At 48.0% G+C, this 27,891-nt stretch overlaps 1 protein-coding gene across 1 annotated transcript in view; it reads left to right on the forward strand.

Annotated features, from left to right (window-relative positions):
• Nucleotides 1-27,891, forward strand: part of LOC123763412 (uncharacterized) — a 605,113-nt gene that overhangs the window by 536,232 nt on the left and 40,990 nt on the right. Inside the window, exons 5-6 of the mRNA XM_069303202.1 lie at nt 18,106-18,150; nt 18,335-18,382. Of these exons, the coding sequence (XP_069159303.1) occupies nt 18,106-18,150; nt 18,335-18,382 (93 nt within the window). The remainder of the gene's footprint in view (nt 1-18,105; nt 18,151-18,334; nt 18,383-27,891) is intronic.

Raw genomic sequence — 27,891 nt, forward strand, 5'->3', positions numbered from 1 at the left:
GCCCGCCGCTCAAGAGCTGGCTACTTGTGTCCTCTTGCTACTGCCCGTAATTTTGTGCTCACTTCGTATACAAAATTCCAAATTATGCAAATTTTGAGCCATTTGAGCCGATTTTCCCTTATTTAGTGAGATTTCCTTCCTGCTAACAACTCCCTCTCTTGTCGATCCCCCCCCCCCCCGCGCTGGCGGCTGCCTTCCCCCCCCCCGCGCTGGCGGCTGCCTTCCCCCCCCCCCCGCGCTGGCGGCTGCCTTCCCCCCCCCCGCGCTGGCGGCTGCCTTCCCCCCCCCCCGCGCTGGCGGCTGCCTTCCCCCCCCCCCGCGCTGGCGGCTGCCTTCCCCCCCCCCCCGCGCTGGCGGCTGCCTTCCCCCCCCCCCCGCGCTGGCGGCTGCCTTCCCCCCCCCCCGCGCTGGCGGCTGCCTTCCCCCCCCCGCGCTGGCGGCTGCCTTCCCCCCCCCCCGCGCTGGCGGCTGCCTTCCCCCCCCCCCCCCGCGCTGGCGGCTGCCTTCCCCCCCGTGCTGGCGGCTGCGTCTCGCCCCCGTGCTGGCGGCTGCCTTCCCCCCCCCCCCGTGCTGGCGGCGGCCTTCCCCCCCCGTGCTGGCGGCTGCCTTCCCCCCCCCCCCGTGCTGGCGGCTGCCTTCCCCCCCCCCCCCCGTGCTGGCGGCTGCCTTCCCCCCCCCGTGCTGGCGGCTGCCTTCCCCCCCCCCGTGCTGGCGGCTGCCTTCCCCCCCCGTGCTGGCGGCTGCCTTCCCCCCCCCCCCCGTGCTGGCGGCTGCCTTCCCCCCCCCCCCCCCCGTGCTGGCGGCTGCCTTCCCCCCCCCCCGCGCTGGCGGCTGCCTTCCCCCCCCCCCGCGCTGGCGGCTGCCTTCCCCCCCCCCGCGCTGGCGGCTGCCTTCCCCCCCCCGCGCTGGCGGCTGCCTTCCCCCCCCCGCGCTGGCGGCTGCCTTCCCCCCCCCCCCCGCGCTGGCGGCTGCCTTCCCCCCCCCGCGCTGGCGGCTGCCTTCCCCCCCCCCCGCGCTGGCGGCTGCCTTCCCCCCCCCCGCGCTGGCGGCTGCCTCCTCCCCCCCCCCCGCCGCGAAAGTCAACTCTATAACTTCAGAAGTAAAATGACGACAATTTTTGACGGTAGTCACACTATTAGACGAAGAGGGGTTGTGAAGGCGGGGTCCAAGAGCTGAAGATTGATCCTTAAGACTCAGACTGCTGGTCTATATATATACATCGCCGTTATATGTCTCTGCATTGAGGCTTTTTAATTAATTTTTGGCGTGGTGGAGAGAGATCGACGCCAACTGAACCGTAAAACCCAATCGTTGGTTCTCCCGGGGCCCATCCAAGTGTTTGGTGTGCTGTTATCTTAATGAACCACCCGTGGTGGTGGGCCCGTGGTGGTGGGCCCGTGGTGGTGGGCCCGTGGTGGTGGTGGTGGGCCCGTGGTGGTGGGCCCGTGGTGGTGGGCCCGTGGTGGTGGGCCCGTGGTGGTGGGCCCGTGGTGGTGGTGATGGGCCCGTGGTGGTGGTGGGCCCGTGGTGGTGGTGGGCCCTTGGTGGTGGGCCCGTGGTGGTGGTGGGCCCGTGGTGGTGGTGGACCCGTGGTGGTGGCGGTGGGCCCGTGGTGCTATTATGAACTGATTAGGGATATAATGATTATAAATACACGTTACTCATATTACAACCTAATCGCAGCTAAGACAAGCATTGCCGATAGAGGTCTACAGCCAGTCTTAAGTCCAAGAGGAGAACAACTCACCAAATTTAGGTTTAAAAGGAAGAATTCGAAATATATAAAAGGCGCATAACAATAAGAAAAAGAGAGAGAAAGATACAAACGGGACAGAGCAGAATTCCCTCTATTGGCGAAGAAAATATATTGCAGAACATCTCAAACGTTCCACCATGCCAACAGCGACAAGAAAGGCCGCGTAGGGAAATAGAAACGATTGAGCTAAAGTTGCACGAATGATACAAAATCCAGGGGGGAGGCCAAGAGAACAAAAGGTCACGAGTGAATTAGATAGGAATCCAAAATACTTTTACTCCCATGCAAAATCTAGAGTAAAAACTACATCCAACATTGGCCCCTTGCGGCAGGGTGATGGAACTCTCGCAGATGACAACAAAAGAAACGAGTGAAGTATTGAGGCTTGAGTAATACTGTTTTCAGTGAACTCCGCCCCTCTCCTTTCAAAACTGGAGAAATTGCTGACCTGGAGAGCGTGCAGAGATCCTTTACTGCTAGAATTCACTCAGTAAAACATCTAAACTATTGGGACCGACTAAAATGCCTAAATCTGTACTCCCTTGAGCGCAGGCGGGAGAGATGCATAATAATTTACACGTGGAAAATATTAGAGGGGCTGGCCCCAAACCTGCACACAGAAATAATACCACATGAGACCAGGAGGCATGGCAGGATGTGCAGAATACCCCCGTTGAAAAACAGAGGTGCAACAGGTACTCTGAGAGAGAACTCTATCAACATCAGAGGCCCGAGACTGTTCAACACGCTTCCACTACACATAAGGGGCATAACTGGCCGACCCCTCACAGTGTTCAAGAGACAACTCGATAAGCACCTCCAAAAGATATCTGATCAACCAGGCTGTGCTTCAGGTTGCGAGCTGCTGCGTCCAACAGCCTGGTTGAGTCCAGCAACGAGGAGGCCTGGGCGATGACCGGGCCGCGGGGACGGTAAGCCACGAAACCAGCAGAAGGTAACCCAGATAAAGTAACCCCTGACCACATTGATGATCGATAATTCGAAAGAATTCTTCATGAAGTATGGTTCAATGTTGGTGCCACAATCAGATGTCACACTCGCCCCACTGGACCTTGAAGTAGCCGTAGACACCATGCCCATGCACTCTACACCAGACCCAGGCAGCATGCCCATGTACTCTACACCAGACCCAGGCAGCATGCCCATGTACTCTACACCAGACCCAGGCAGCATGCCCATGTACTCTACACCAGACCCAGGTAGCATGCCCATGTACTCTACACCAGACCCAGGCAGCATGCCCATGTACTCTACACCAGACCCAGGCAGCATGCCCATGTACTCTACACCAGACCCAGGCAGCATGCCCATGTACTCTACACCAGACCCAGGCAGCATGCCCATGTACTCTACACCAGACCCAGGCAGCATGCCCATGTACTCTACACCAGACCCAGGCAGCATGCCCATGTACTCTACACCAGACCCAGGCAGCATGGCCATGTACTCTACACCAGACCCAGGCAGCATGCCCATGTACTCTACACCAGACCCAGGCAGCATGCCCATGCCCTACACCAGACCCAGACTCCCGGAATTCTATATTTATCAAGAAGTGCAAAACAGTACTATCACAGGCCCTAAACATCTTTTGGAGACAGAGCCTAGATACTGGCGTCATCATCGACTTAAAACATCAGAGATCGCGCCACGTCACAAAGGAGGTAGTAAAGCAGATGCAAAAAATCTATAAACCAATAGTTCTAACATCACATACAAATCTTTGAGTGCTAAAACATAAGATCACAAGAGAGACGTCACACATGGTGGTGGTGGAGGCCCTTTAGAATATCGAGTGTGGTACAGGAATGACGTACCACCATCACAAGTACACCCAGAAAGCATCCAGCGAGTCTGGTGATAACGAACACACATTATCTTAAGAGCTTATTGATTCAGCGTGAATAACGAAAAGTTTTATATCAGATTTACCGAGAAAGGTTCAGATCCGGGGATGTCTCGGAACACAGTACTTATCCCTTGAGAGAGACTGTGAATAAACCCCGTATTGGAAGGGCTTGTACAAGGGTGTGAACGGGGACCAGGGGGGACCCCTGACGCCCCGCGGGGCTTTGACACCTCAGGGATGTGGTCTCACTGTAGGTTTTGATCCATCTGGCTGTTATTTCCATATTATTTTTGGCCCGGGATTAGTGTTTATTCAGGTAGATGGAGGATGTTGCCTGTGTGTGTACCTTCCGTGGGTGGAGATCTTGACAGGGATATTAGAATGTGGAGTGGGTCCCCCCCCCTCCCCCAGTATGTGGAGTGGGTCCCCCCCTCCCCCGTAGTGTGGAGTGGGTTCCCCCCTCCCCCGTAGTGTGGAGTGGGTTCCCCCCTCCCCCGTAGTGTGGAGTGGGTTCCCCCCTCCCCCGTAGTGTGGAGTGGGTTCCCCCCCTCCCCCGTAGTGTGGAGTGGGTTTCCCCCTTCCCCCGTAGTGTGGAGTGGGTTCCCCCCTCCCCCGTAGTGTGGAGTGGGTTCCCCCCTCCCCCGTAGTGTGGAGTGGGTTCCCCCCCTCCCCCGTAGTGTGGAGTGGGTTCCCCCCCTCCCCCGTAGTGTGGAGTGGGTTCCCCCCTCCCCCGTAGTGTGGAGTGGGTTCCCCCCTCCCCCGTAGTGTGGAGTGGGTTCCCCCCCTCCCCCGTAGTGTCGAGTGGGTTCCCCCCCTCCCCCGTAGTGTGGAGTGGGTTCCCCCCTCCCCCGTAGTGTCGAGTGGGTTCCCCCCCTCCCCCGTAGTGTGGAGTGGGTTCCCCCCCGTAGTGTGGAATGGGTTCCCCCCCGTAGTGTGGAGTGGGTTCCCCCCCGTAGTGTGGAGTGGGTTCACCCCCCTCCCCCGTAGTGTGGAGTGGGTCCCCCCCCCCTTCCCCGTAGTGTGGAGTGGGTCCCCCCCCCTTCCCCGTAGTGTGGAGTGGGTCCCCCCCCCTTCCCCGTAGTGTGGAGTGGGTCCCCCCCCTCCCCCGTAGTGTGGAGTGGGTCCCCCCCCTCCCCCGTAGTGTGGAGTGGGTCCCCCCCCTCCCCCGTAGTGTGGAGTGGGTCCCCCCCTCCCCCGTAGTGTGGAGTGGGTCCTTTTTATTGTATATAAGACGATGAGGTGTGAGAAACTACACACATTCCTCTTACTCATACAACAGTTGTTGTATATTGTATAATCTGTTTATAACCATCCTGTTCCATACACTGTTTTTAATGTACGGTGTCAACTAGAGAGGTGATCTGTTATTTACACCAATATTTGTTGAATTCGATATTGTTATCTGGGCTCGTCGATAACAGGAGGAATGAAGTTATGACGTCACTTGCTGGGTTTACCCTCATGGGTATACTCACAAATAGGTAGGAATTGCACATACGGGTAAGAAGGAACGCATCAAACTGGTAGACAGTTTGGTAGACAGGTAGACTGAGGCAGCCATAGCATACAACGGGTCACCAATCTACCTGGAGGGGGTTTCGAGGGGTAGTTCAACTCCCCCGAGCCCGGCCTGGGGCCAGGCTCGACTCTCAGGCTTTCCATTTTTGTGTAAATATGAATTTAAATTTTTCATTTCTGTGATGCAAGCTCTTTGAGGCTACAACTGTTGGTATCAGCAGTTGGGAGCCGATCGGCCGAGCGGACTGCACGCGGGACTTGTGATCCTGTGGTCCTGGGTTCGATCTCAGGCGCCGGCGAGAAACAATGGGCAGTGTCTCTTTCACCCTATGCCCCTGTTACCTAGCAGTAAAATAGGTACCTGGGTGTTAGTCAGCTGTCACGGGCTGCTTCCTGGGGGTGGAGGCCTGGCCGAGGACCGGGCCGCGGGGACATTAAAAGCCCCGAAATCATCTCAAAATAACCATCAGTGCTGTCGGGTTTCTAAGGCTTTTACAATTGACACAGTTCACTCCAGTATGATGTTATTTTACTATATGGAAGAAAATGCAGAATATAACCAGTGAAGAGCAGAGGTGCCATAGGCACAATCAGAGAACACTGTGTAAACATCAGAGGCCCGCGGTTGTTCAACATACTCCCAGCGAGCATCAAATATTGCCGGAACAACCGTGGACATCTTCAAGAGAAAACTGGACAGTTTTCTCCAAGGAGTGCCGGACCAACCGGGCTGTGGTGGGTATGTGGGCCTGCGGGCCGCTCCAAGCAACAGCCTGGTGGACCAAACTCTCACAAGTCAAGCCTGGCCTCGGGCCGGGCTTGGGGAGTAGAAGAACTCCCAGAACCCCATCAACCAGGTATAATCCAGGTAGCATATTGAGTCTCTCCGGCTAATACTCACCAGGTGGGCCGCCAGCCTCCAGACGAGACCTGACTCATCACATCATCTTCTCACGAGGCTGGCCGGCCTCCCCCCCCCTACCTGGCCACTTGGCAACTTTCATCACCATTGATGAGACCGGTGCAACTTTTCCTTTAATTTATTGATCATTGGTGCTGGTGGTGGTGGTGGTGGTTGTGGTGGTGGTGGTGGTGGTGTTAACCTTGTTGATGTAGGTGCTGCCTGATGTACCAACATCATGCGTACTCCTGATGCTGTTGGTGATGGTGTTGGGCTCATGGTGGCTGGTGGTGGTGTTGGGCTCATGGTGGCTGGTGGTGGTGTTGGGCTCATGGTGGCTGGTGGTGGTGTTGGGCTCATGGTGGCTGGTGGTGGTGTTGGTGGAGGCTGGTGGTGGTGCTGGTGGTGTTGGACTCGTGGTGGTATGGCAGATGTTTGATCTACAACCACATTTTACATTACAATTCCTGGAACACTTACGGTTAAAGAATTTCAATTAAAATATTTGCAGGTGAAAGTCGGCTCTTCAGGTGGCACTTAAAGTGATTATTTCCATTGATTAGAGAGTCGAGGCGCCGCCTTAAGCAACTTTCCAATTACTCTTACTGCGGAAGGTGCCAGTGTCAATATGTGGACAGGTGGAGGGCCGCCATTAGGGTGGGGGGGGGGGGAGTGGTCTGGGCTGGGGGAGGGGGGTGATGAGGGAGGGCGGGATATTGGTCTTGGAGGAGGGAGGTGTGATCTTTCCTCCATATTCCTCTTCCTCCAACACACACTCCATTGTTTACTGTCACTTTTTCCCCTCTCCTTCTCCCCTTCACCTTTCCCACCTCCTCCCCCCTTTCCCCCTTCTCCCCCTTTCATTCTTCCCCATTTCCTTTTCTCGTCCAGTTCCACCTTTGGAAACAGGCAGCGGCAATCGGCGTTATTGCTCACATTATCGAGATGTTGGGAGAGGAAGATGGGAATGTGGTGGTGGCAGGCAGGCTTCCTTGCTTGTTTGTGGTGGCAGGTGTGGGTGTAGGTGTGGGCATGGGTGTAGGTGTGGGCATGGGTGTAGGTGTGGGCATGGGTGTAGGTGTGGGCATGGGTGTAGGTGTGGGCATGGGTGTAGGTGTGGGCATGGGTGTAGGTGTGGGCATGGGTGTAGGTGTGGGTATGGGTGTGGGCATGGGTGTAGGTGTGGGCATGGGTGTAGGTGTGGGTATGGGTGTGGGCATGGGTGTAGGTGTGGGCATGGGTGTAGGTGTGGGTATGGGTGTAGGTGTGGGCATGGGTGTAGGTGTGGGTATGGGTGTGGGCATAGGTGTAGGTGTGGGCATGGGTGTAGGTGTGGGTATGGGTGTAGGTGTGGGTATGGGTGTAGGTGTGGGCATGGGTGTAGGTGTGGGCATGGGTGTGGGCGTGAGCATGGGTGTGGGCGTGGGCATGGGTGTAGGTGTGGGCATGGGTGTAGGTGTGGGCATGGGTGTAGGTGTGGGCATGGGCGTGGGCATGGGTGTGGGCATGGGTGTGGGCGTGCGTGAAGCTGACGAAGCACAACTGAATCTGATAAATGTTGACGATTTTCCAGGGACCAAGAGAGGCCCTTGTACCCCATCTCCAAGATTTCCCCAGCGGTCTGTTGTGTTGCCGAGTCTGCTGTGTTGTGTTACGTTGCTATATCTGTTGTGTTGCTGGGTCTGCTGTGTTGATGGGTCTGTGTGACGGTACGGTTTAAGTACCCGCAACTGCATGCAACACTCCAGGGCGCCGGGGTTGGCAGGGTGCGGGTACAATACATCCAAGTAACACATTAAAGAGCAAACGCTGAGGTTCGCTGTATCTCGGAGCGTGAGAGTATGTCACAGGATACTACTAACTTTCCCAAATGGTAATACAGGCTACGATAATACAGCAAGTAATGGTCAATACAGCAAGGCCACGACCCAGCCTTGGTCGTTGGAGTGAGGGTGAGTCGTAGCCTCGCCCCAACCAGCGACGCGCGGGTTGGAGCTTGGTTTAAGGACACGAGGCGATCACCAAATTGTAGTTTGGGGTAAAGGTTGTCAGGCGGTGACACCCGGAAGCCTCTAGCCAATTAAACAAGTGAATAATGATGCAGGAGCAGTACTTACGGAAGCATTGATAGAAAGCTTCTGTTAATACTTAACAGAAGTATTATTCAGTAAACTTACAGAATAAACAGTCGGTTTATTCAGTAAACTTAACTAATAAAACAAAAATGCTTGACACATCTCCAAACTTAAAGTTCCTCACTAAGACCTCTTTGCCTCAGATGAAAGCACGCTACGCGACTGCGATGGTCGCATGGCGGGGGCTTTACTGTAAAGCTTGATTAACTCCAGCAGCGTTCGTGGAGTGTACACCAGCTTAACTTGGCTGAGTTAGCTACAATGACCTCTAGCAGAGCGCCTGGGTTCAGAATGAGACCAGGGGGACACATACTCAGGTTTGAGTGGCCTACGTCCTTTGTCGAAGCACTCACTCGTACTTAACCAAATAGGAAGCGAGGTAACAGGCTGAGCCAATCACGGCTCGTGACACAAGTCGTTGAACTTCCTATCTCTTGCCTGTAGAAAGGGTATTCCTCCCCCCCCCCCTCCTGGGAGGATGAACCACGTTGGATTATTATCATCGAGATAACAATGAAAAAATCCAACATGATACCACAAGAAATGAGCCTCAAGTATCTTGAGGAAAGTTATAAAGAAGCTGGCAATGAATTAGATCAAATCTACACTGATGGTTCATCTAATCCTGTCAATGGCAGGGCTGGTGCAGCATACACTGCAATTAGGAATAATGCCTTTCAAAACACAAGTGAAGAAAAAGCGCGTATTGAGAACTATGCCTCTTCAACGCAAGCAGAACTGTCATTGTTATGGAGTTAAAATTTCTTGAAAGAAACACTAACGGTGCAGTGATCTGCACTGATTCAAAAGCTGCACTACAAAGCCATTATAAAAATCGATCAGGAAACCTTGCGATAGTGTCTGAAATCAAGAGAGCTGTGAGGGTACTAACCAATCAGGGAAGAGTCGTCAAATTCCTGTGGCTCCCCTCCCATGATGGAATCTGTGGACATAACCGAGCAGATGTGCTGGCTGCTGAAGGCGCTGACGGAGACAATATTGAATGCTTCATACCCAAGACTCTTCTACAAATTAGAGGTATCATCAGGCAACATCACCGTGACAAGGTAACTGAGGAGAGGAGGATAGAACAACAAACCAGTGAATCTGTATGATGGTACAATGTGGCTGCAGCTGGCAATCCCAATCATTTTGGACAAAGAGAAGGTGGTCGCGGGAGAGAAACAGTAATAGCAAGTATGTCATGGATGCAAATATCCATGGAGATTAAGGATTGAAACAGCTGAGCAGCAGAGCTGCAAAATTTGTGATGAGAGTGACGGACACCGCCTTGACCTGACCACTACCTCTGTGTGTGTGGACATCTAAAAGTCATTGGAAATGTGTGTAGCATAATAAACCCCACATTGTGTGAGTTAGAAAAATACTGTTAAATATAAATTGTTCTGAAAAGGTTCACTCATTTTGCACCCGCAAGACAACGTAAGATTTTAAGGGTTGACGAATATTAATCTTCTCGTTGGGAAGTGTTGTATATGCTGCTATGGCGGTGTGTCCACTCACAGGATGAGTGGTGCTGCCCAATACTGTCACTATGGCGGTGTGTCCACTCACAGGATGAGTGGTGCTGCCCAATACTGTCACTATGGCGGTGTGTCCACTCACAGGATGAGTGGCGCTGCCCAATACTGTCACTATGGCGGTGTGTCCACTCACAGGATGAGTGGCGCTGCCCAATACTGTCACTATGGTGGTGTGTCCACTCGCAGGATGAGTGGCGCTGCCCAATACTGTCACTATGGCGGTGTGTCCACTCACAGGATGAGTGGCGCTGCCCAATACTGTCACTATGGCGGTGTGTCCACTCACAGGATGAGTGGCGCTGCCCAATAAACTCGCCCCTCGGGGCACAACTTAAAACTTCCTATCTCATAGAGTTCCCGGAGATACTCCAAAAGACAAAACTAAGTTCTTTAGAGTGCTTGGGACTGTGCACTGTTGCCTGTGCACCCTGTGCACTGTTGCCTGTGCACCCTGTGCACTGTTGCCTGTGCACCCTGTGCACTGTTGCCTGTGCACCCTGTGCACTGTTGCCTGTGCACCCTGTGCACTGTTGCCTGTGCACCCTGTGCACTGTTGCCTGTGCACCCTGGGGAATCCACTCTGGCTACTTCACGACACTCACACTGCACTCGTAAAGCAGATGGGAAACTCCATTCTCTCAGTCTGTTGCGTTGCTGTCTATCATGTGTTGGTGTGTGTGGTAGTGTTGCTTCGTGGGCACCTTGTGAGGAGTCTCGGGGTGCGTCTCAAGATCCCTGACCCTGTGATGAGTTAAGCTGTTAGTGTTTCTAGCTTGCACGCCATCGACGGAACTACAAACCTCTTGATCAGTTCCTCTTGGTTGGGTATTATCAGCTTCCCTTCTTATGGTCTCATATATATATATATATATATATATATATATATATATATATATATATATATATATATATATATATATATATATATATATATATAATGTCGTACCTAGTAGCCAGAACGCACTTCTCAGACTACTATTCAAGGCCCGTTTTGCCTAATAAGCCAAGTTTTCATGAATTGTTTTTCGACTACCTAACCTAACTTTTTCGGCTACCTAGCCAAACCTAACCTATAAAGATAGGTTAGGTTAGGTTAGGTAGGGTTGGTTAGGTTCGGTCATATATCTACGTTAATTTTAACTCCAATAAAAAAAATTGACCTCATACATAATGAAATGGGTAGCTTTATCATTTCATAAGAAAAAAATTAGAAAAAATATATTAATTCAGGAAAACTTGGCTTATTAGGCAAATCGGGCCTTGCATAGTAGGCCAAAAAGTGAGTTCTGGCTACTAGGTACGACATATATATATATATATATATATATATATATATATATATATATATATATATATATATATATATATATATATATATATATATATAAAAATTCCATTTTTGTAACGGAATCGACTTATGCGACATATTAGTTTTAAAATATTAAAGCAAAGCTGAAACTCTGGCGTAACTTGTGCAGTAAGTCATTTAATTAAACAAATTAAATTAGCAAATGTGATTAAATGAGCGCATGTTATGTAGTGGTGCCAGGCAGACGGGCAGGTGCCACAGAGAGAGGCAGACGGGCAGGTGCCAGAGAACACGTCACCTTCAACATGGTGAGGGGCGGGGTGAGGGGGGGCGGGGGTCATGCAGGACGTGCCAGGGCTGAGGCGTCAGGGATTAATGCCTCACCTGCTGCACTCGCTGCTGCACCACCTGCTGCCTCACCTGCTGCACTCGCTGCTGCCTCACCTGCTGCCTCACCTGCCTCCCACCTCTACTGGAGGTAGTAAAGCTCTGGCCAAAAATTAAAGACCTTGTACTAACATCACACATAATAAAAGTCTTTGAAAGAGTGATTTGGAATCACATTTCCAGTTTTTTGGACAATAATGAACTTCACAACCCAGGACAACATGGATTTAGAGCGGGAAGATCTGTCACAGTTACTCAACAAGTAGGACAAAATCACAGAAGCCTTAGAGGAAAAGCAAATGCAATTGTTGTATACACAGACTTTGCACAGGCATTCGATAAATGTGACCATGGGGTGATAGCCATAAAATGAGATCATTAAGAATAACTGGTAAAGTGGAGCGCTGGATTTTCAACTGTCAAACAGAAGGCTGAGAGTGACGGTCAATCAAGTAAGATCACACCCGAGTGCAGTGAAAAGCTCTGTGCCGCAGGGCACAGTCCTCGCTCCACTACTGTTTCTCATTCTTATCTCTGATATAGACAAAAATAGTAGTTACAGCGTCGTGTCATCCTTTGCAGATGATACAAAAATCAGCATGAAAATTGCCACTGTAGAAGACACTGAAAAACCTCAACCAGATATAAATAAAATAGTCGATTGGGCAACTGAAAATGACATGATTATCGGTGACAGGTTCCAGGTACTTAGGTGTGGTGGAAACGACGAACTTAAAAGCACAGGGTACAGGACACAGACCTACTCATAGAAGGAAATCAACAGCTAAAAAATCTGGGAATTATGATGTTTGACGACCTGACATTTAGTGAACATAACCGAACAAATAGAGCGGCGGCGGCCAGGAAAATGATAGGATGGATTATGAGAACGTTCAAATCCAGAGACCCCACAGTAATGCTAACACTATCTAAGTCACTGCTGCTGTCCCGTCTTGAGTATAGCTCGGTATTCACTTCCCCTTTCAGAGGGAATACAGAGAACATATAAGGCACGCATAGAAACAATAAAACATCTGAATTATTGGGACCGTCTCAAAGCTCTTAATGTACTCTGGAAAGGAGACGAGAAAGGTATCAAGTAATATATACACGGAAGATACTGGAGGACCAGGTCCCAAACTTGCTGTAGAATAACAACATACTGGAGAGAAAGATACGGAAGGAAATGCAGAATAGAACCAGTGAGGAGTAGAGGTGCCATAGGCACAATCAGAGAACACTGAACATCAGAGGTTCACAGCTGTTAAACACCCTCCCAGCAAGCATTAGAAATATTGCCGGAACGAAGGTGGATGTATTTAAGAGGCACTTATGTAAATGTTTGAAAGAAGTGCTGGACCAACCGGGCTGTGGTGGATATGTGGGCCTGCGGGCCGCTCCAAGCAACAGATTGTTGGACCAAGTTATCACAAGTCAAGCCTGGCCTCATGCCGGGCTCGGAGTAGAACAACTCCCAGATCCCCCCTACCCCTCAAGTATGCTCCAGGTATGCCCTACCTCAATAACATACTTGGCTCTTTGCATTCCAACATTTACAATATATAAATAAATTATATACATATATAATATGAATATGTATAATATATATATATCATATATATGTATATATATATATATATATATATATATATATATATATATATATATATATATATTATAATAATAATAATAATATAAGCCAGAACCAAAACGCACTTCTCGGCCTACTATGCAAGGCCCGATTTGCCTAATAGGCCGAATGATTTTCTTTATTTTCAATAATGTTATAAATTAGTGTATTTGAATTATGATTATTATATTAAGAACATAAATTATTGACAGTGTTAGTTTAGATTACGTTAAGATAGGTTAGGTTAGGTTAGGAAGGGTTGGTTAGGTTCGGTATATGTTAGTTTTAACTCAAATTTAAATAAATTAACTTATACGTAATGAAATGGACAGATTTATCATTTCATAATAAAAAAAATAAAAAAAATATATGAATTCATGAAAAATTGGCTTATTAGGCAAATCGGGTGTTGCTCAGTAGGCCGAGTACTGCGTTCCGGCTACTAGGTACAACAGATATATATATATATGTCGTACCTAGTAGCCAGAACGCACTTCTCAGCCTACTATGCAAGGCCCGATTTGCCTAATAAGCCAAGTTTTCATGAATTAATGTTTTTTCGACTACCTAACCTAACCTAACTTTTTCAGATACCTAACCTAACCTAACCTACAAAGATAGGTTAGGTTAGGTTAGGTAGGGTTGGTTAGGTTCGGTCATATATCTATGTTAATTTTAACTCCAATAAAAAAAATTGCCCTCATACGTAATGAAATAGGTAGCTTTATCATTTCATAAGAAAAAAAACTAAAGAAAATATATTAATTTGGGAAAACTTGGCTTATTAGGCAAATCGGGCCTTGCATAGTAAGCTGAGAAGTACGTTCTGGCTACTAGGTACGACATATATATATATATATATATATATATATATATATATATATATATATATTTGTGTTCCTCACGTGTGCCCCAAAGAATGAGGTGATTTGGTAAAATGCTATGCCCAAGATTACTATCCGAGTGCCGGCGGTGGGGTGGTTCAAATAGCCTCGGCTATCACCTCATTTTGTCCGGTCGTGATGGTCAAGTGGATTAAGGCGTCTTGTACATACCAGTTGCGTTGCTCCTGGGAGTATGGGTTCGAGTCACTTCTGGGGTGTGAGTTTTCAGTTGCATATTGTCCTGGGGACCATTCAGGCTTGTTCGCATATATATATATATATATATATATATATATATATATATATATATATATATATATATATATTATGTGTGTGTGTGTATATAATATAATCCCATGTACTTTAGCTTTTTTATTTGAAAAATAATGTTCTGAATTACGAGCTGTTATTTAAATAAGGTTTTAATAGGATTCAGCGGCTTTAAAGATTGTCATATTTAATTATATCTATACAAATATTTTAAATGTATTTTGCATATTAAAATTTTTCTGGATAGCTATTAATTTCCTGGATTTGTTTGTTATATACATCAATGTCTGAAGTCAATGACTATGACACTCAATGAAGACTATGCCCAAGCGTCTTGGGCATAGTCTCGCTACACTTTGGTACGTAAAAGGTGTGTAGGGGATGTATAATACATCATACAACCTTCCTTATACTCCAGTATATTATACATCCTCTACGTGGTTTTTCTGCTCTAGAAGCACCAGCCTGTTGGACCAATATCTCTCAAGTCTGGCTCCGGGTCGGGCTTGGGGAGTAGAGGAACTCTCAGAACCACCATTCAGGTACAGTCCAGGCACAATTCTTAAGTTGCCAACGTCCGCCGTGAGCAGGTCTTCTGTTTACTAGTGTATTGTCTTAGGTTTAATAAGACATTTTGCTGTGTCTCGTGCCCACTGTTTATACGTTCCTATCATGTCCCCCCTCTCCCTTCTTCTTTCTAGTGTCGTAAGGCACAGTTCCCTCAGGCGCTCCTCATATCCCATCCCTCGGAGATCTGGGACGAGTCGCGTTCCGATGCCCCTGCTCACCTAGCAGTAAATGGGTACCTGGGAGCTACAACTGCTACGGGCTGCCCCTGTGTGTGTGTGTACTCACCTATTTGTGCTTGCGGGGGTTGAGCTTTGGCTCTTTGGTCCCGCCTCTCAACTGTCAATCAACTGGTGTACAGATTCCTGAGCCTACTGGGCTCTATCATATCTACATTTAAAACTGTGTATGGAGTCAGCCTCCACCACATCACTGCCTAATGCATTCCATCCGTTAACTACTCTGACACTGAAAAAGTTCCTTCTAACGTCTCTGTGGCTCATGTGGGTACTCAGTTTCCACCTGTGTCCCCTTGTTCGCGTCCCACCAGTGTTGAATAGTTTATCCTTGTTTACCCGGTCGATTCCTCTGAGGATTTTGTAGGTTGTGATCATGTCTCCCCTTACTCTTCTGTCTTCCAGTGTCGTAAGGTGCATTTCCCGCAGCCTTTCCTCGTAACTCATGCCTCTTAGTTCTGGGACTAGTCTAGTGGCATACCTTTGGACTTTTTCCAGCTTCGTCTTGTGCTTGACAAGGTACGGGCTCCATGCTGGGGCCGCATACTCCAGGATTGGTCTTACATATGTGGTGTACAAGATTCTGAATGATTCCTTACACAGGTTCCTGAACGCTGTTCTGATGTTAGCCAGCCTCGCATATGCCGCAGACGTTATTCTTTTTATGTGGGCTTCAGGAGACAGGTTTAGTGTCATATCAACTCCTAGATCTTTCTCTCTGTTCGTTTCATTAAGTACTTCATCTCCTATTCTGTATCCTGTGTTTGGCCTCCTATTTCCACCACCTAGTTTCATTACTTTGCATTTACTCGGGTTGAACTTCAACAGCCATTTGTTGGACCATTCACTCAGTCTATCTAGGTCATCTTGTAGCCTCCTACTATCGTCCTCAGTTTCAATCCTCCTCATAATTTTTGCATCATCAGCAAACATTGAGAGAAACGATTCTATACCCTCTGGAAGATCATTTACATATATCAGAAACAGTATAGGTCCAAGGACTGACCCCTGCGGTACACCACTCGTAACGTCTCGCCAATCTGAGACCTCACCCCTCACACTGACTCGTTGTCTCCTGTTACTTAGGTACTCCTGTATCCAACGGAGTACCTTCCCTTTCACTCCAGCCTGCATCTCCAGTTTTTTCACTACCCTCTTGTGTGGCACTGTGTCAAAGGCTTTCTGACAATCCAAAAATATGCAGTCTGCCCACCCTTCTCTTTCTTGCCTTATTTTTGTTGCCTGGTCGTAGAATTCAAGTAACCCTGTGAGGCAGGACCTGCCATCCCTGAATCCATGTTGATGCTGTGTTACAAAGTTCTTTCGCTCCAGGTGCTCCACTAGCTTTCTTCGCACAATCTTCTCCATCATCTTGCATGGTATGCAGGTTAGGGACACTGGTCTGTAATTCAGTGCCTCCTGTCTATCCCCTTTCTTGTATATCGGGACTACGTTAGCTGCTTTCCAAATTTCTGGCAGTTCCCCTGTTGCCAGTGATTTGTTATACACCATGGAGAGCGGGAGGCACAGTTCTTCTGCTCCTTCCTTTAGTATCCAAGGGGAGATTCCATCTGGGCCTATAGCCTTTGTCACATCCAATTCTAGTAAACACTTCCTTACTTCCCCGCTGGTAATCTCAAACTCTTCCAGTGGTTCCTGGTTAGCTATTCCCTCTCTTATCTCTGGGATTTCTCCTTGCTCTAAGGTGAAGACCTCTTGGAATTTCTTATTCAGTTCCTCACACACTTCCTTGTCGTTTGTAGTGAATCCTTCCGCTCCTATCCTTAATTTCATAACCTGTTCCTTTACTGTTGTTGTTCTCCTGATGTGGCTATGCAGCAATTTAGGCTGAGTCTTTGCCTTGCCTGCGATGTCATTTTCGTATTGTCTTTCTGCCTCTCTTTTCATCCTAACATAATCATTCCTGGCATTCTGGTATCTTTCTCTGCTCTCCAGTGTCCTGTTATTCCTATAGTTTCTCCATGCCCTTTTACTTTGCTGCTTAGCTAGCCTACATCTCTGATTAAACCATGGGTTTCTCATCTTCATTTCACTGTTTTCCTTTTGGACTGGGACAAACTTGTTTGCTGCGTCCTTGCATTTTTTCGTGAAGTATTCCATCATATCTTGGGCCGTCTTTTCCCTGAGCTCTGTTTCCCATGCTATATCTGCTAGGCATTTTCTTATCTCCTCATAGTTTCCCTTTCGGTATGCTAACCTTTTGGTTTCGGTATCCCTCCTCGAGTTCAATAACCCTTCTTCAATCAGGTACTCAAACACCAATACACTGTGGTCGCTCATTCCTACTGGGTCCTCAAAACTGATTTCTCTTATGTCAGAGTCGTCCAGGGTGAAAACCAGGTCGAGTCTCGCTGGTTCGTCATTTCCTCTCATCCTTGTGGGTCCACTGACATGCTGGGTTAAGAAGTTTCTAGTCGCCACCTCCAGTAGTTTGGCTCTCCACGTATCCTCGCCTCCATGCGGTTCCTTGTTCTCCCAATCAATCCTGCCGTGATTGAAGTCCCCCATGATGAGCAGGTGGGATCTATTTCTACAGGCAGAAGAGGCTGCCCTCTCAATTATAGTGTTAACTGCCATGTTGTTGCTTTCGTACTCTTGACTGGGTCTTCTGTCATTTGGTGGAGGATTATATATTACTGCTACTACTATCCTTGGTCCTCCCATTGTCATGGTGCCTGCTATGTAGTCTCTGAAACCCTCACAGCCCGGGATGGCCATCTCCTTAAAATTCCATTCCTTTCTCATGAGTAGGGCCATCCTCCTCCTCCCCTACCTTCCCTCTCTTTCCTTATTATTGTGTACTCCTGGGGAAACACGGCGGCGTGTGTGTGTGTGTGTGTGTGTGTGTGTGTGTGTGTGTGTGTGTGTGTGTGTGTGTGTGTGTGTGTGTGTGTGTGTGTGTGTGTGCGCGCGTGCGTGCGCGCGCTCGAGCGTGCATTTGTACCAATGCCGTTCTATATGAAACAAATTCATGGAGATGAGCTTAACCAGCCCCAAAACATCTCCATTAGCCTTAGAGACACGCTTCACACTCCATTTTACCTTAGAGTCTAACTCAAGTCTCTGTTTCCTTTCAGCGATATCCAAGAATGAAGTCTTCGAGCCGGAGTACAGAATGCCGGGTAGGAGAGTCTTCCCCTGTTCCTTGATTGTTCTTGAAACATTTTGTGTATCCATCATGCATGCCTACTCGTACGAATGTATACATATGTATTTTGTTCACCTTAAGTGATGGGTTGTTACAAATGTTTATACGGCAATTGGGGCCCCTATACGAGATAAAATAAATGTTTTTTCCCTCCACAGCTATTTCTAAAAGCGAGGATTTTGAAGAAAACGGCTTCAGAGTTTCCGGTATGATTTTTTCTGACAAATATTGCAATGTGGCAATATTTTGTTTTTTGTTAATTTTTGTTTTATTTTTGCACATGTAATTTTATGCTTCGTGCACTTTTTTATGGAGAATGTTTTTACTCTATTCTATTTGTTTTTTTTCAATTTTTGTATTTGGGATTATTTTTAACATCCTGAACCTTGTTTCTTTCTAATAGATCTCTAATAGAACAGCTGAGTGGCAAATGTTTAGGTGGTTTTGTATCAAAACACACACACACACACACACACACACACACACACACACACACACACACACACACACACACACAGGGGCCTCGTAGCCTGGTGGATAGCGTGCAGGACTCGTAATTCTGTGGCGCGGGTTCGATTCCCGCACGAGGCAGAAACAAATGGGCAAAGTTTCTTTCACCCTAAGTGCCCCTGTTACCTAGCAGTAAATAGGTACCTGGGAGTTAGTCAGCTGTCACGGGCTGCTTCCTGGGGTGGGTGTGTGTGTGGTGTGGGAAAAAAAAAGTAGTTAGTAAACAGTTGATTGACAGTTGAGAGGCGGGCCGAAAGAGCAAAGCTCAACCCCCGCAAAAACACAACTAGTAAACACAACTAGTAAACACACACACACAGGTGTGTACAGGTGGAAATTGAGTGCCCAAATGAGCCATAGAGACGTTAGAAAGATTTTTTTCAGTGTCAGAGTAGTAGACAAATGGAATGCACCACGAAGTGATGTGGTGGAGGCTGACTCCATACACAGCTTAAGTGTAGATATGATAGAGCCCAGTAGGCTCAGGAATCTGTACATCAGTTGATTGACAGTTGAGAGGCGGGACCAGAGAGCTCAACCCCCGCAAGCACAATTAGGTGAGTACACAAACACACACACCTTACTCTTCTGTTTTCCATTGTCGTGAGGTGCATTTCACGCAGCCTTTCCTCGCATGAGTTACGAGGAAAGGCTGCGTGAAATGCATCTCACGACACTTGAAGACAAAAGGGGAGAAATGACCACTATCTACAAACTTCTCAGAGGAATTGACTGGATAGATAAGGATAAATTGTTTTATACGGGTGGTACGCGAACAAGGGGACACAGGTGGAGATTGAATACCCAGGAGGTGAAAATAAAAAGCATGAAAGAGAAAACTACTCGATACCAGACTCAAACCACCCCTCAGGGAGGCGGTAATGTTCCTGTAGAAGGGACTTCTACAACACAACACTCAATTGCAGAATTGTTTAAAAAGAGCCCTGAAGCCATGTCTGCAGTAAAGTTGCCATGGAAGTGGCCTCTTCTCAGGAAGCAGCGAGATGTACTAGCCGGCTGATAAAGAAAAATAGCAGTAGTAGTAGCAGGCGTTAAGAAACAAACAAGGACCAGCCCAGCGGAGAGGAGGGACAAGGACAAAAACGCAGTTACTGAAATGCAGAAAGATGTAAGGATGGAGAGGGCTGACTAGAATATCGAAAAGGTTTTCAGGCTTGGACAGTACAACAAAGACAGAGACCGATTGATAAAGGTGGTATTCATGAGCGAGAACACAAGAGGACCTGTTTGCAAGGAAGAGCAGACTAGCAAATGTTCCGAAGTTCAAAAAGTATTCCTGCAGAGGGATATGACAAGGGACGAGCGAATGAGAGCATCAGACGTGAGGAGGGAGAGAAAGAGAGGAGTCAGGGAACCACAACCCCGAACCCTACAATCCCAGACGGGAGTGGGGAACCCTCCAGAAGCAGTTCAACAGCCACAGGGAGAGGAGCACCACCCCTACCTTCCACCCATTAGACATCCTACCTGCCCCATCCCCTGCCAGCCTTCCCCCCCCCCATTAAGTGCCCACCTAGGGCATCCTAATCCCACTCAGTCCCTCCCCAGGACCTCCCTTCTCCCTCAACCCCACAAGCCCTCCCTTCTCCCCCCACCTCCCTAAGCCCTCCATGCTCCTCTGCTCTCCTAAGCCCTCCATTCTCCCCCACCCCCCTAAGCCCTCCATTCTCCCCCACCCCCCTAAGCCCTCCATTCTCCCCCACCCCCCTAAGCCCTCCATTCTCCCCCAGCCCCCTAAGCCCTCCATTCTCCCCCAGCCCCCTAAGCCCTCCATTCTCCCCCACCCCCCTAAGCCCTCCATTCTCCCCCACCCCCCTAAGCCCTCCATTCTCCCCCACCCCCCTAAGCCCTCCATTCTCCCCCACCCCCCTAAGCCCTCCATTCTCCCCCACCCCCCTAAGCCCTCCATTCTCCCCCACCCCCCTAAGCCCTCCATTCTCCCCCACCCCCCTAAGCCCTCCATTCTCCCCCACCCCCCCTAAGCCCTCCATTCTCCCCCACCCCCCCTAAAGCTCCCCCCCCCCTAAAGCCTCCCCCCTCTCCCCCCCCTCTCTTCTTCCTCACCCACTTCAAGCCCTCTCTTCTCTCCCACCCGCCCAAGTCCTCCCTCCTCCACCACCCTCCCCGTACCAGATCCTCCCAGCCCAGCACACCCTAGAACCCCCAGGTCCCCCTTCCTAGGCCCTCCCATCCCGGTCCCTCCATCCCGGTCCCTCCCTGTTTCCCTGCTTCAGGGGAATCGACACAAACTGAGGAAGGACTGAGTGTCAGTTTCAGGGTGATGTTCTCGAACATAGATAGGATTACAAGCAAGGCAAGTTAACTAAGGGAAAGAGCACAAGTGAACCCAGATGTAATCAGACTCACAGAAACAAAACTCTCAGGAATCATAACGAATGCGGTGTTTCCCCAGGACTACACAGTAATAAGGAAAGGGAGGGACGGTAGGGGAGGTGGTGGAGTGGCCCTACTAATGAGACTGGCATAGAGTTTCAAGGGGATGGCTATTTCGGGTTGAGTGGGATTCAGAGACTACATAACAGGCACCATGACAGTGGGAGGACCAAGAATAGTAGTAGCAGTAATATACAACCCTCCACCAAATGACAGAAGACCCAGGCAAGAGTATGACAACAACAACATGGCAGTTAACATTATAACTGAGAGGGCAGCCTCTGCTGCCTGTTGAAATAAATCCAATCTGCTCATCATGGGGAACTTCAATCAAGGAAGGATAGACTGGGAGAACAAGGAACCGCATGGAGGTGAGGATACATGGAGAGCTAAACTGTTGGAAGTGGCGACAAGAAACTTCTTAAGCCAGAATGTCAGGGAACCCACAAGAATGAGAGGAAACGATTAACCAGCGAGACTCGACCTGGTCTTCACTCTGAACGACTCCGACATAAGGGATTTCGGTTTCGATGCCCTGGTAAGAATGAGCGACCACAGAGTACTGACCTTTGAGTATCAGGTTGAAGAAGGGTTAAAGAACTCGAGGAGGGGAGCTGAAAACAAAAGGCTGGCATTCCGAAAGGGAAACTATGAGGAGATAAGGAAATTCCTAACAGATATGACATGAGAAATAGAGCTCAGAGGAAAGACGGCCCCAAGACATGATGGACTACATCACGCAGAAGTGTAAGGAGGCAGCAAACAAGTTTGTCCCGGTCCAAAAGGAAAACAACGAAATGCAGATGAGAAACCCATGGTTTAATCAGAGATGTCGGCTAGCTAAGCAGCAAAGTAAAAGGGTGTGGAGAAACTAGAAATAACAGGACTCTTGGGAGCAGAGAAAGATACCAGAGTGCCAGGAATGAATGTCAGGCTGAGAAGAGAGGCAGAAGGGTAATACGAAAATGACATCGCAAGCAAGGCAAAGACTCAACCAAAATTGCTGCATAGCCACATCAGGAGAAAAACAGTAAAGGAACAGTTAATGAAATTGAGGATAGGGGCAGACAGATTGACTACAAACGACAAGAAAGTGTGCGAGGAACTGAATAAGAAATTCCAGGAGGTTTTCACATTAGAGCAAGGGTAAGTTCCAGAGATACGAGAGGGAATAGTTAACCGGGAACCACTAGAAGAGTTTGAGATTACCAGTGGGGATGTAAGGAAGTTCTTGCTAGAGTTGGATGTGTCAAAGGCTATAGGCCTGGATGGAATCTCCCCTTGGATATTAAAAGAAGGAGCAGAAGCATTGTCTCTACCACTCTCCATAGTGTATAACAAATCACTGGTAACAGGGGAATTGCCAAAAATTTGGAAGAAGGCTAATGTAGTCCCGATATACAAGAACGGGAATAGACAGGAGGCACTGAACTACATGGAAAGTGTCCCTAACTTGCATACTATGCAAGGTAATAGAGAAGATTGTGCGAAAAAAGCTAGTGGAACATCTGGAGCGAAAGAACTTTGTAACACAGCATCAACACGAGTTCAGGGATGGCAAGTCCTGCCTCATAATATTAATTGAATTCTACGACCGGGTTAGAGAGGGGTGGGCAGACAGCATATTTTTGGATTGCCAGAAAGCCTTTGACACGAGGCTGCTGAAAAAGCTGGAGAAGCAGGCAGGAGTGAAAGGGAAGGTACTCCATTGGATAAGGGAGCACCTATGCAAAAGAAGACAACGAGTCACTGTGAGGGGTGAGATTGGCGAGACTTCACCAGTGGAGTCCCGCAGGGTTCAGTCCTTGGACCTATACTGTTTCTGGTATATGTAAATGATCTCCCAGAGGCTATAGAATCGTTCCTCTCATTGTTTGCTGATGATCCAAAAATTATGAGGACTAAAACAGAGGATGATAGTAGGAGGCTACAAGATGACCTAGACTGAATGGTCCAACAAATTTCTACTAAAGTTCAACCCGAGTAAATGCAAGGTTATGGAACTAGATGGTGGAAACAGGAGGCCAGACACAGGATACCGAATGGGAGATCAAGTACTCATGAAACGGACAGAGAGAAAGATCTAGGAGTTGATATCACACCAAACCTGTCTCCTGAAGCCCACATAAAAAAGAATTATATATGCGGCATATGCGAGGCTGGCTAACATAAGAACAACTTTCAGGAACCAGTGTAAGGAACCTAGTACACAGCATATGTAAGACCAATCCTGGAGTATGCGACCCCAGCATGGAGCCCGTACCTTGTCAAGCACAAGACAAAGCTGGAAAAAGTTCAGAGGTATGCCACTAGACTAGTCCCAGAACTAAGAGGAATGAGTTACGAGGAAAGGCTGCGTGAGATTCACCTCACGACAGTGAAAGACAGAAGAGTGAGGGGAGACATGATCACTACCTACAAAATTCTCAGAGCAATTGACAGGGTAGATAAGGATAAACATTTTAACACTGGTGGAGACTGAGTACCCAAATGAGCCACAGGGACGTTAGAAAGAACTTTTTCAGTATCAGAGTAGTTAACAGGTGGAATGCATTAGGCAGTGATGTGGTGGAGGTTGACTCCATACACAGTTTCAAATGCAGATATAATAGGCTCAGGAATCTGTACATCAGTTGATTGACGGTTGAGAGGCGGGACCAAAGAGCCAGAGCTCAACCCTCGTAAGCACAACTAGGAGAACACACACAGTCTCAGTACCCCATAAGAGGCTGGTACAAAAGCAGGAGACAGTCAGGAGTGACTGGTAAGGTGTCTCCAGTGGATAAGGGAGTACCTAAGCAATAGGAAGCAGTGTGTTACAAAGAGCGGTGAGACCTCTGATTGGCGTGAAGTCACTAGTGGAGTCCTACGGGGCTCTGTACTCGTTCCTATCCTGTTTCTAAGTAAATGATCTCCCGAAGGGTATAGACTCATTCCTCTCAATGTTTGCTGGCGATGCCAAAATTATGAGAAGGATTAAGACAGAGGAGGACAGCTGGAGGCTTCAGGTAGACCTAGACAAACTGAAGGAATGGTCGAACAAATGGTTGTTAGAGTTTAACACAAGCAAATGTAATGTAATGAAGATAGGTGTAGGGAGCAGGAGGCCAGATACAAGGTATCATTTGGGAGATGAAATTCTTCGAGAGAGAGAGAGAGACCTGGGGGTTGATATCACGCCAGACCTGCCCCTGAAACCCATATCAAGAGGATAACATCAGCGGCACATGCCAGGTTGGCCAACATAAGAACGGCATCTAGAAACTTGTGTAAGGAATCTTTCAGAACATTATATAAAACATATGTCAAACCAATCCTGGAGTATGCAGTTCCAACATGGAGTCCATATCTAGTCAAGCATAAGACTAAACTGGAGAAGGTTCAAATGTTTGCCACCAGATTACTATCCAAACTGAGGGGTATGAGCTACGAGGAGAGACTACGGGAATTAAACCTCAAGTCACTGGGAGACAGAAGAGTTAGGGGGGACATGATCACCATATACAAAATTCTCAGAGGAATTGATAGGGTAGATAAAGACAGACTATTTAACTCAAGGGGCACACGCACTAGGGGACACAGGTGGAAATTGAGTGCCCAAATGAGCCACAGAGACATTAGAAAGATTTTTTCAGTGTCAGTAGTGGACAAATGGAATGCATTAGGAAGCAATGTGGTGGAGGCTGACTCCATACACAGTTTCAAGTGTAGATATGATAGAACCCAATAGGCTCAGGAACCTGTACACCTGTTGATTGACAGTTGAGAGGCGGGACCAAAGAGCCAGAGCTCAACCCCCGCAAGCATAACTGAGTACAACTAGGTGGGTGAATACGAACGGGCCTCGCGGCTGAGTGGACAGCGCTCGGGAGTCGTAATCGTAAGGGCCCGAGTTCGATTCCCATCTGAGGCAGAAACAAATGGGCAGAGGTTTTCAACCTGTTGCGCCTGTTCACCTAACAGTAAATAGGTACCTGAGAGTTAGACGGCTGCTACGGGCTGCTTCCTGGGGATTAGTGTGCGTGCGCTTATGTGTTAAATATATGTAGTAGATATAATAGAGAAAAAATAGATTTGTTAGAAAGGTGGGGTCCAAGATTCTGTAGACACAGAGTAAATACACACAAACGTACACTCAAAAACACACAAGCTTGCGTAAGCACACGCACAAGCTCGCTCACTCGCGCGCGCACACTCGCGAACTCATGCACAAGCGCGCGCGCGCGCGAACACACGCACAAACCCAACGTACTCGCCAAATAAAACCTGAGCACAAGTAATAATGTTAATGGACTGCCAAGTGCGAGCATTTCTCCCTCTTCCTGACGGGCTCCTGCTGGGACAAGTCATGGTGAGGAGTCAGAGGGAGGGAAAGGCATGGGAGAGGGTAGGAGTGAGGTAAGATGTGAGAGGGGAAGAGGAGAGATGTAGGGAGGACATATTGTAGCTATCGCGTCTTATCGCCATGTTTCTCTCATCAGTGACTGTTGCTTATGCCTGTGATACACCGCTCGTTAGCCTCACTGTGTGGGCAACACCTGGTGATCTAAGCTTACTTTCTTCACCCTTCATGTTTGCATCTAATTCTCCCGGTGGCTTTCGACTGTGAACTTTCTCTTGCTTTCCCAGCTGCTACTCTCGCCTTTTCCGTTGCGCTTTCTTTGTTTACGAGCGCAGGCTTTCTAATTCTGAATTTTGTTGTTCAAACCTGTTTTTGGTTGACACTGAGTCTTTTTTGTTTTTATTTACGAACCCTTCTTCTCTCTCTCTCTCTCTCTCTCTCTACTTTCTCTTGTGAGAGTCATATCTCTTATTTCTTCTTCGGGATTTGCTTGTGTGTCTTGATTGCGTCTCCATCACGAAGCCGTCTAGTGCCACATGTTCTCCTGGTGACGGCCTTGCACGCTCTAATAGACTTAAGTGCATGATCTAAACTTGTAGATAATTATCTGTTGATGTTAAGTAAACTCTACTTAGTTGAGATCTCTGACGTAATTACTCCCTGAAATGTTATAATTTAAAGATGGATGTCACAATTAACTTCTGATGTATTAAAGGGAGTTCTATTTCACAATTACTCTCATAGGCTATTGTATAAAGTAGAAATCCATGACTTCACTACCTTTTGACTTATTATGACACATTTCTGGAATTTATAATAACTGAAGAGTATCTGTGAATGGCCTGTTGGCCCATACGTGACAGCTCCTATTTATACCCACCTAAACTCGTTCATATAAATGACTTACCTACGCATTGACGCAATCCAGCACTCTCTCGTCTCTTGTCTTAATTCCCAATAAGGAAGGACCATGAACAAATCCACATGGGCCGTGACGAGGGTTCGAACCTACGTCCGAGAGGATCCCAGACTCTGCCTTAATCCTACTTCGATAGCTCAGTCGATTAAGGCAGCGTCTGGGATCCTCTCGGACGCAAGTTCGAATCTTCGTCACGGCCCTTGTGGATTTGTTCATTTGATGCATCACGCTATTGTGATTTCAGTGTGTAAGGAAGGGCCATGATTGAAGAACACAAGTGGATAAAGTGGAAATAAAGTGTAAGTGGACAAACACAGGTGAGACTTTAATGACAGGTTGCCACTGCACCACCAGATAACGGGGCTGACTGGAAGCCATGACGCTCTCAGTTTGATATTCTCGCTCAAGAAAGATTCAATATTATAGTTTTATAAACTACGTACTTCCTAACTCTCGACGTAACGTGCGCTATGTCTCCAGAGTAAATACCAACCGTGATATGTTTAGTAAATATAATTTCAGCATTCCAGGCATAAGCTGAAAATCAGATTACTACTGAACATCCAATAGAAAGCCGTACTGTAGAACTAAAAATATATGTAACTGCAGTTTATATGTAGTGAAAAAGAAATAGCCACCGGAGGAGGAGTAAGAATTTTGTTTCTTTTTTTCAGACATGAAAAATCTAAATTAGGATTTAGATATCTTCATATAGGACATAGACAAGGATACAAACTGTAGGACTGTATCATCCTTTGCAGATGAAACTAGGATTGTTATGAGAGTAGGCAACATAGAGGACACGGCACCAAGCTCTCATAAGTCTCAGCTCTATTGGACCAAACCCTCACAAGTCAAGCCTGACCTCGGGCCGGGCTTGGGGAGTAGAACAACTCCCAGAACCCCATCAATCAGGTGTCAAGCAATCCTCTAATCTGATGTAAGTCGTGTCTTTCAAAGAGCCACAGAAAAGGTATTTCAATGAATGCGAATTCCCGCTATGGTAAAAACAAAGGAATGAAAACAGGAACCACATACATAAAAGCGCAGTCACATCACATAATAGAAAATCAACGTAAAGGATTTTGGTGTCATGCTGGAAGGCCTTACTTTTAAAAGAACACAATAAAGTAGCCGTCACAACTGCAAGAGAAGTGACAGACTGAGTAACAAGAGCCTTTCAAACAAGATATGCGATACCAATGATACTCTTCAAGATACTAGTGCGCTCTAGAGTGGATTAGAGGGACTGGTTCCAAATCTGAACACAGACATAACACCACACGAGACCAGTAGGCATGGCAGGATGTGCAGAACACCCCATTGAAAAGCAAAGGTGCAATATGTACTCTGAGAGAGAACTATCAACATCAGAGGCCCAAGACTGTTCAACACGCTTCCACTACACAAGGGCCATAACTGGCCGGTGTCTCAGTGTTCAAGAGAACTCGACAAACACCTCTGAAAAATATCTGATCAACCAGGCTATGATTCATATGTCAGGCTGCGAGCAGCCGCGTCCAACAGCC

This window comes from Procambarus clarkii, chromosome 49, assembly GCF_040958095.1.
Source record: "Procambarus clarkii isolate CNS0578487 chromosome 49, FALCON_Pclarkii_2.0, whole genome shotgun sequence".
Taxonomy (NCBI): domain Eukaryota; kingdom Metazoa; phylum Arthropoda; class Malacostraca; order Decapoda; family Cambaridae; genus Procambarus; species Procambarus clarkii.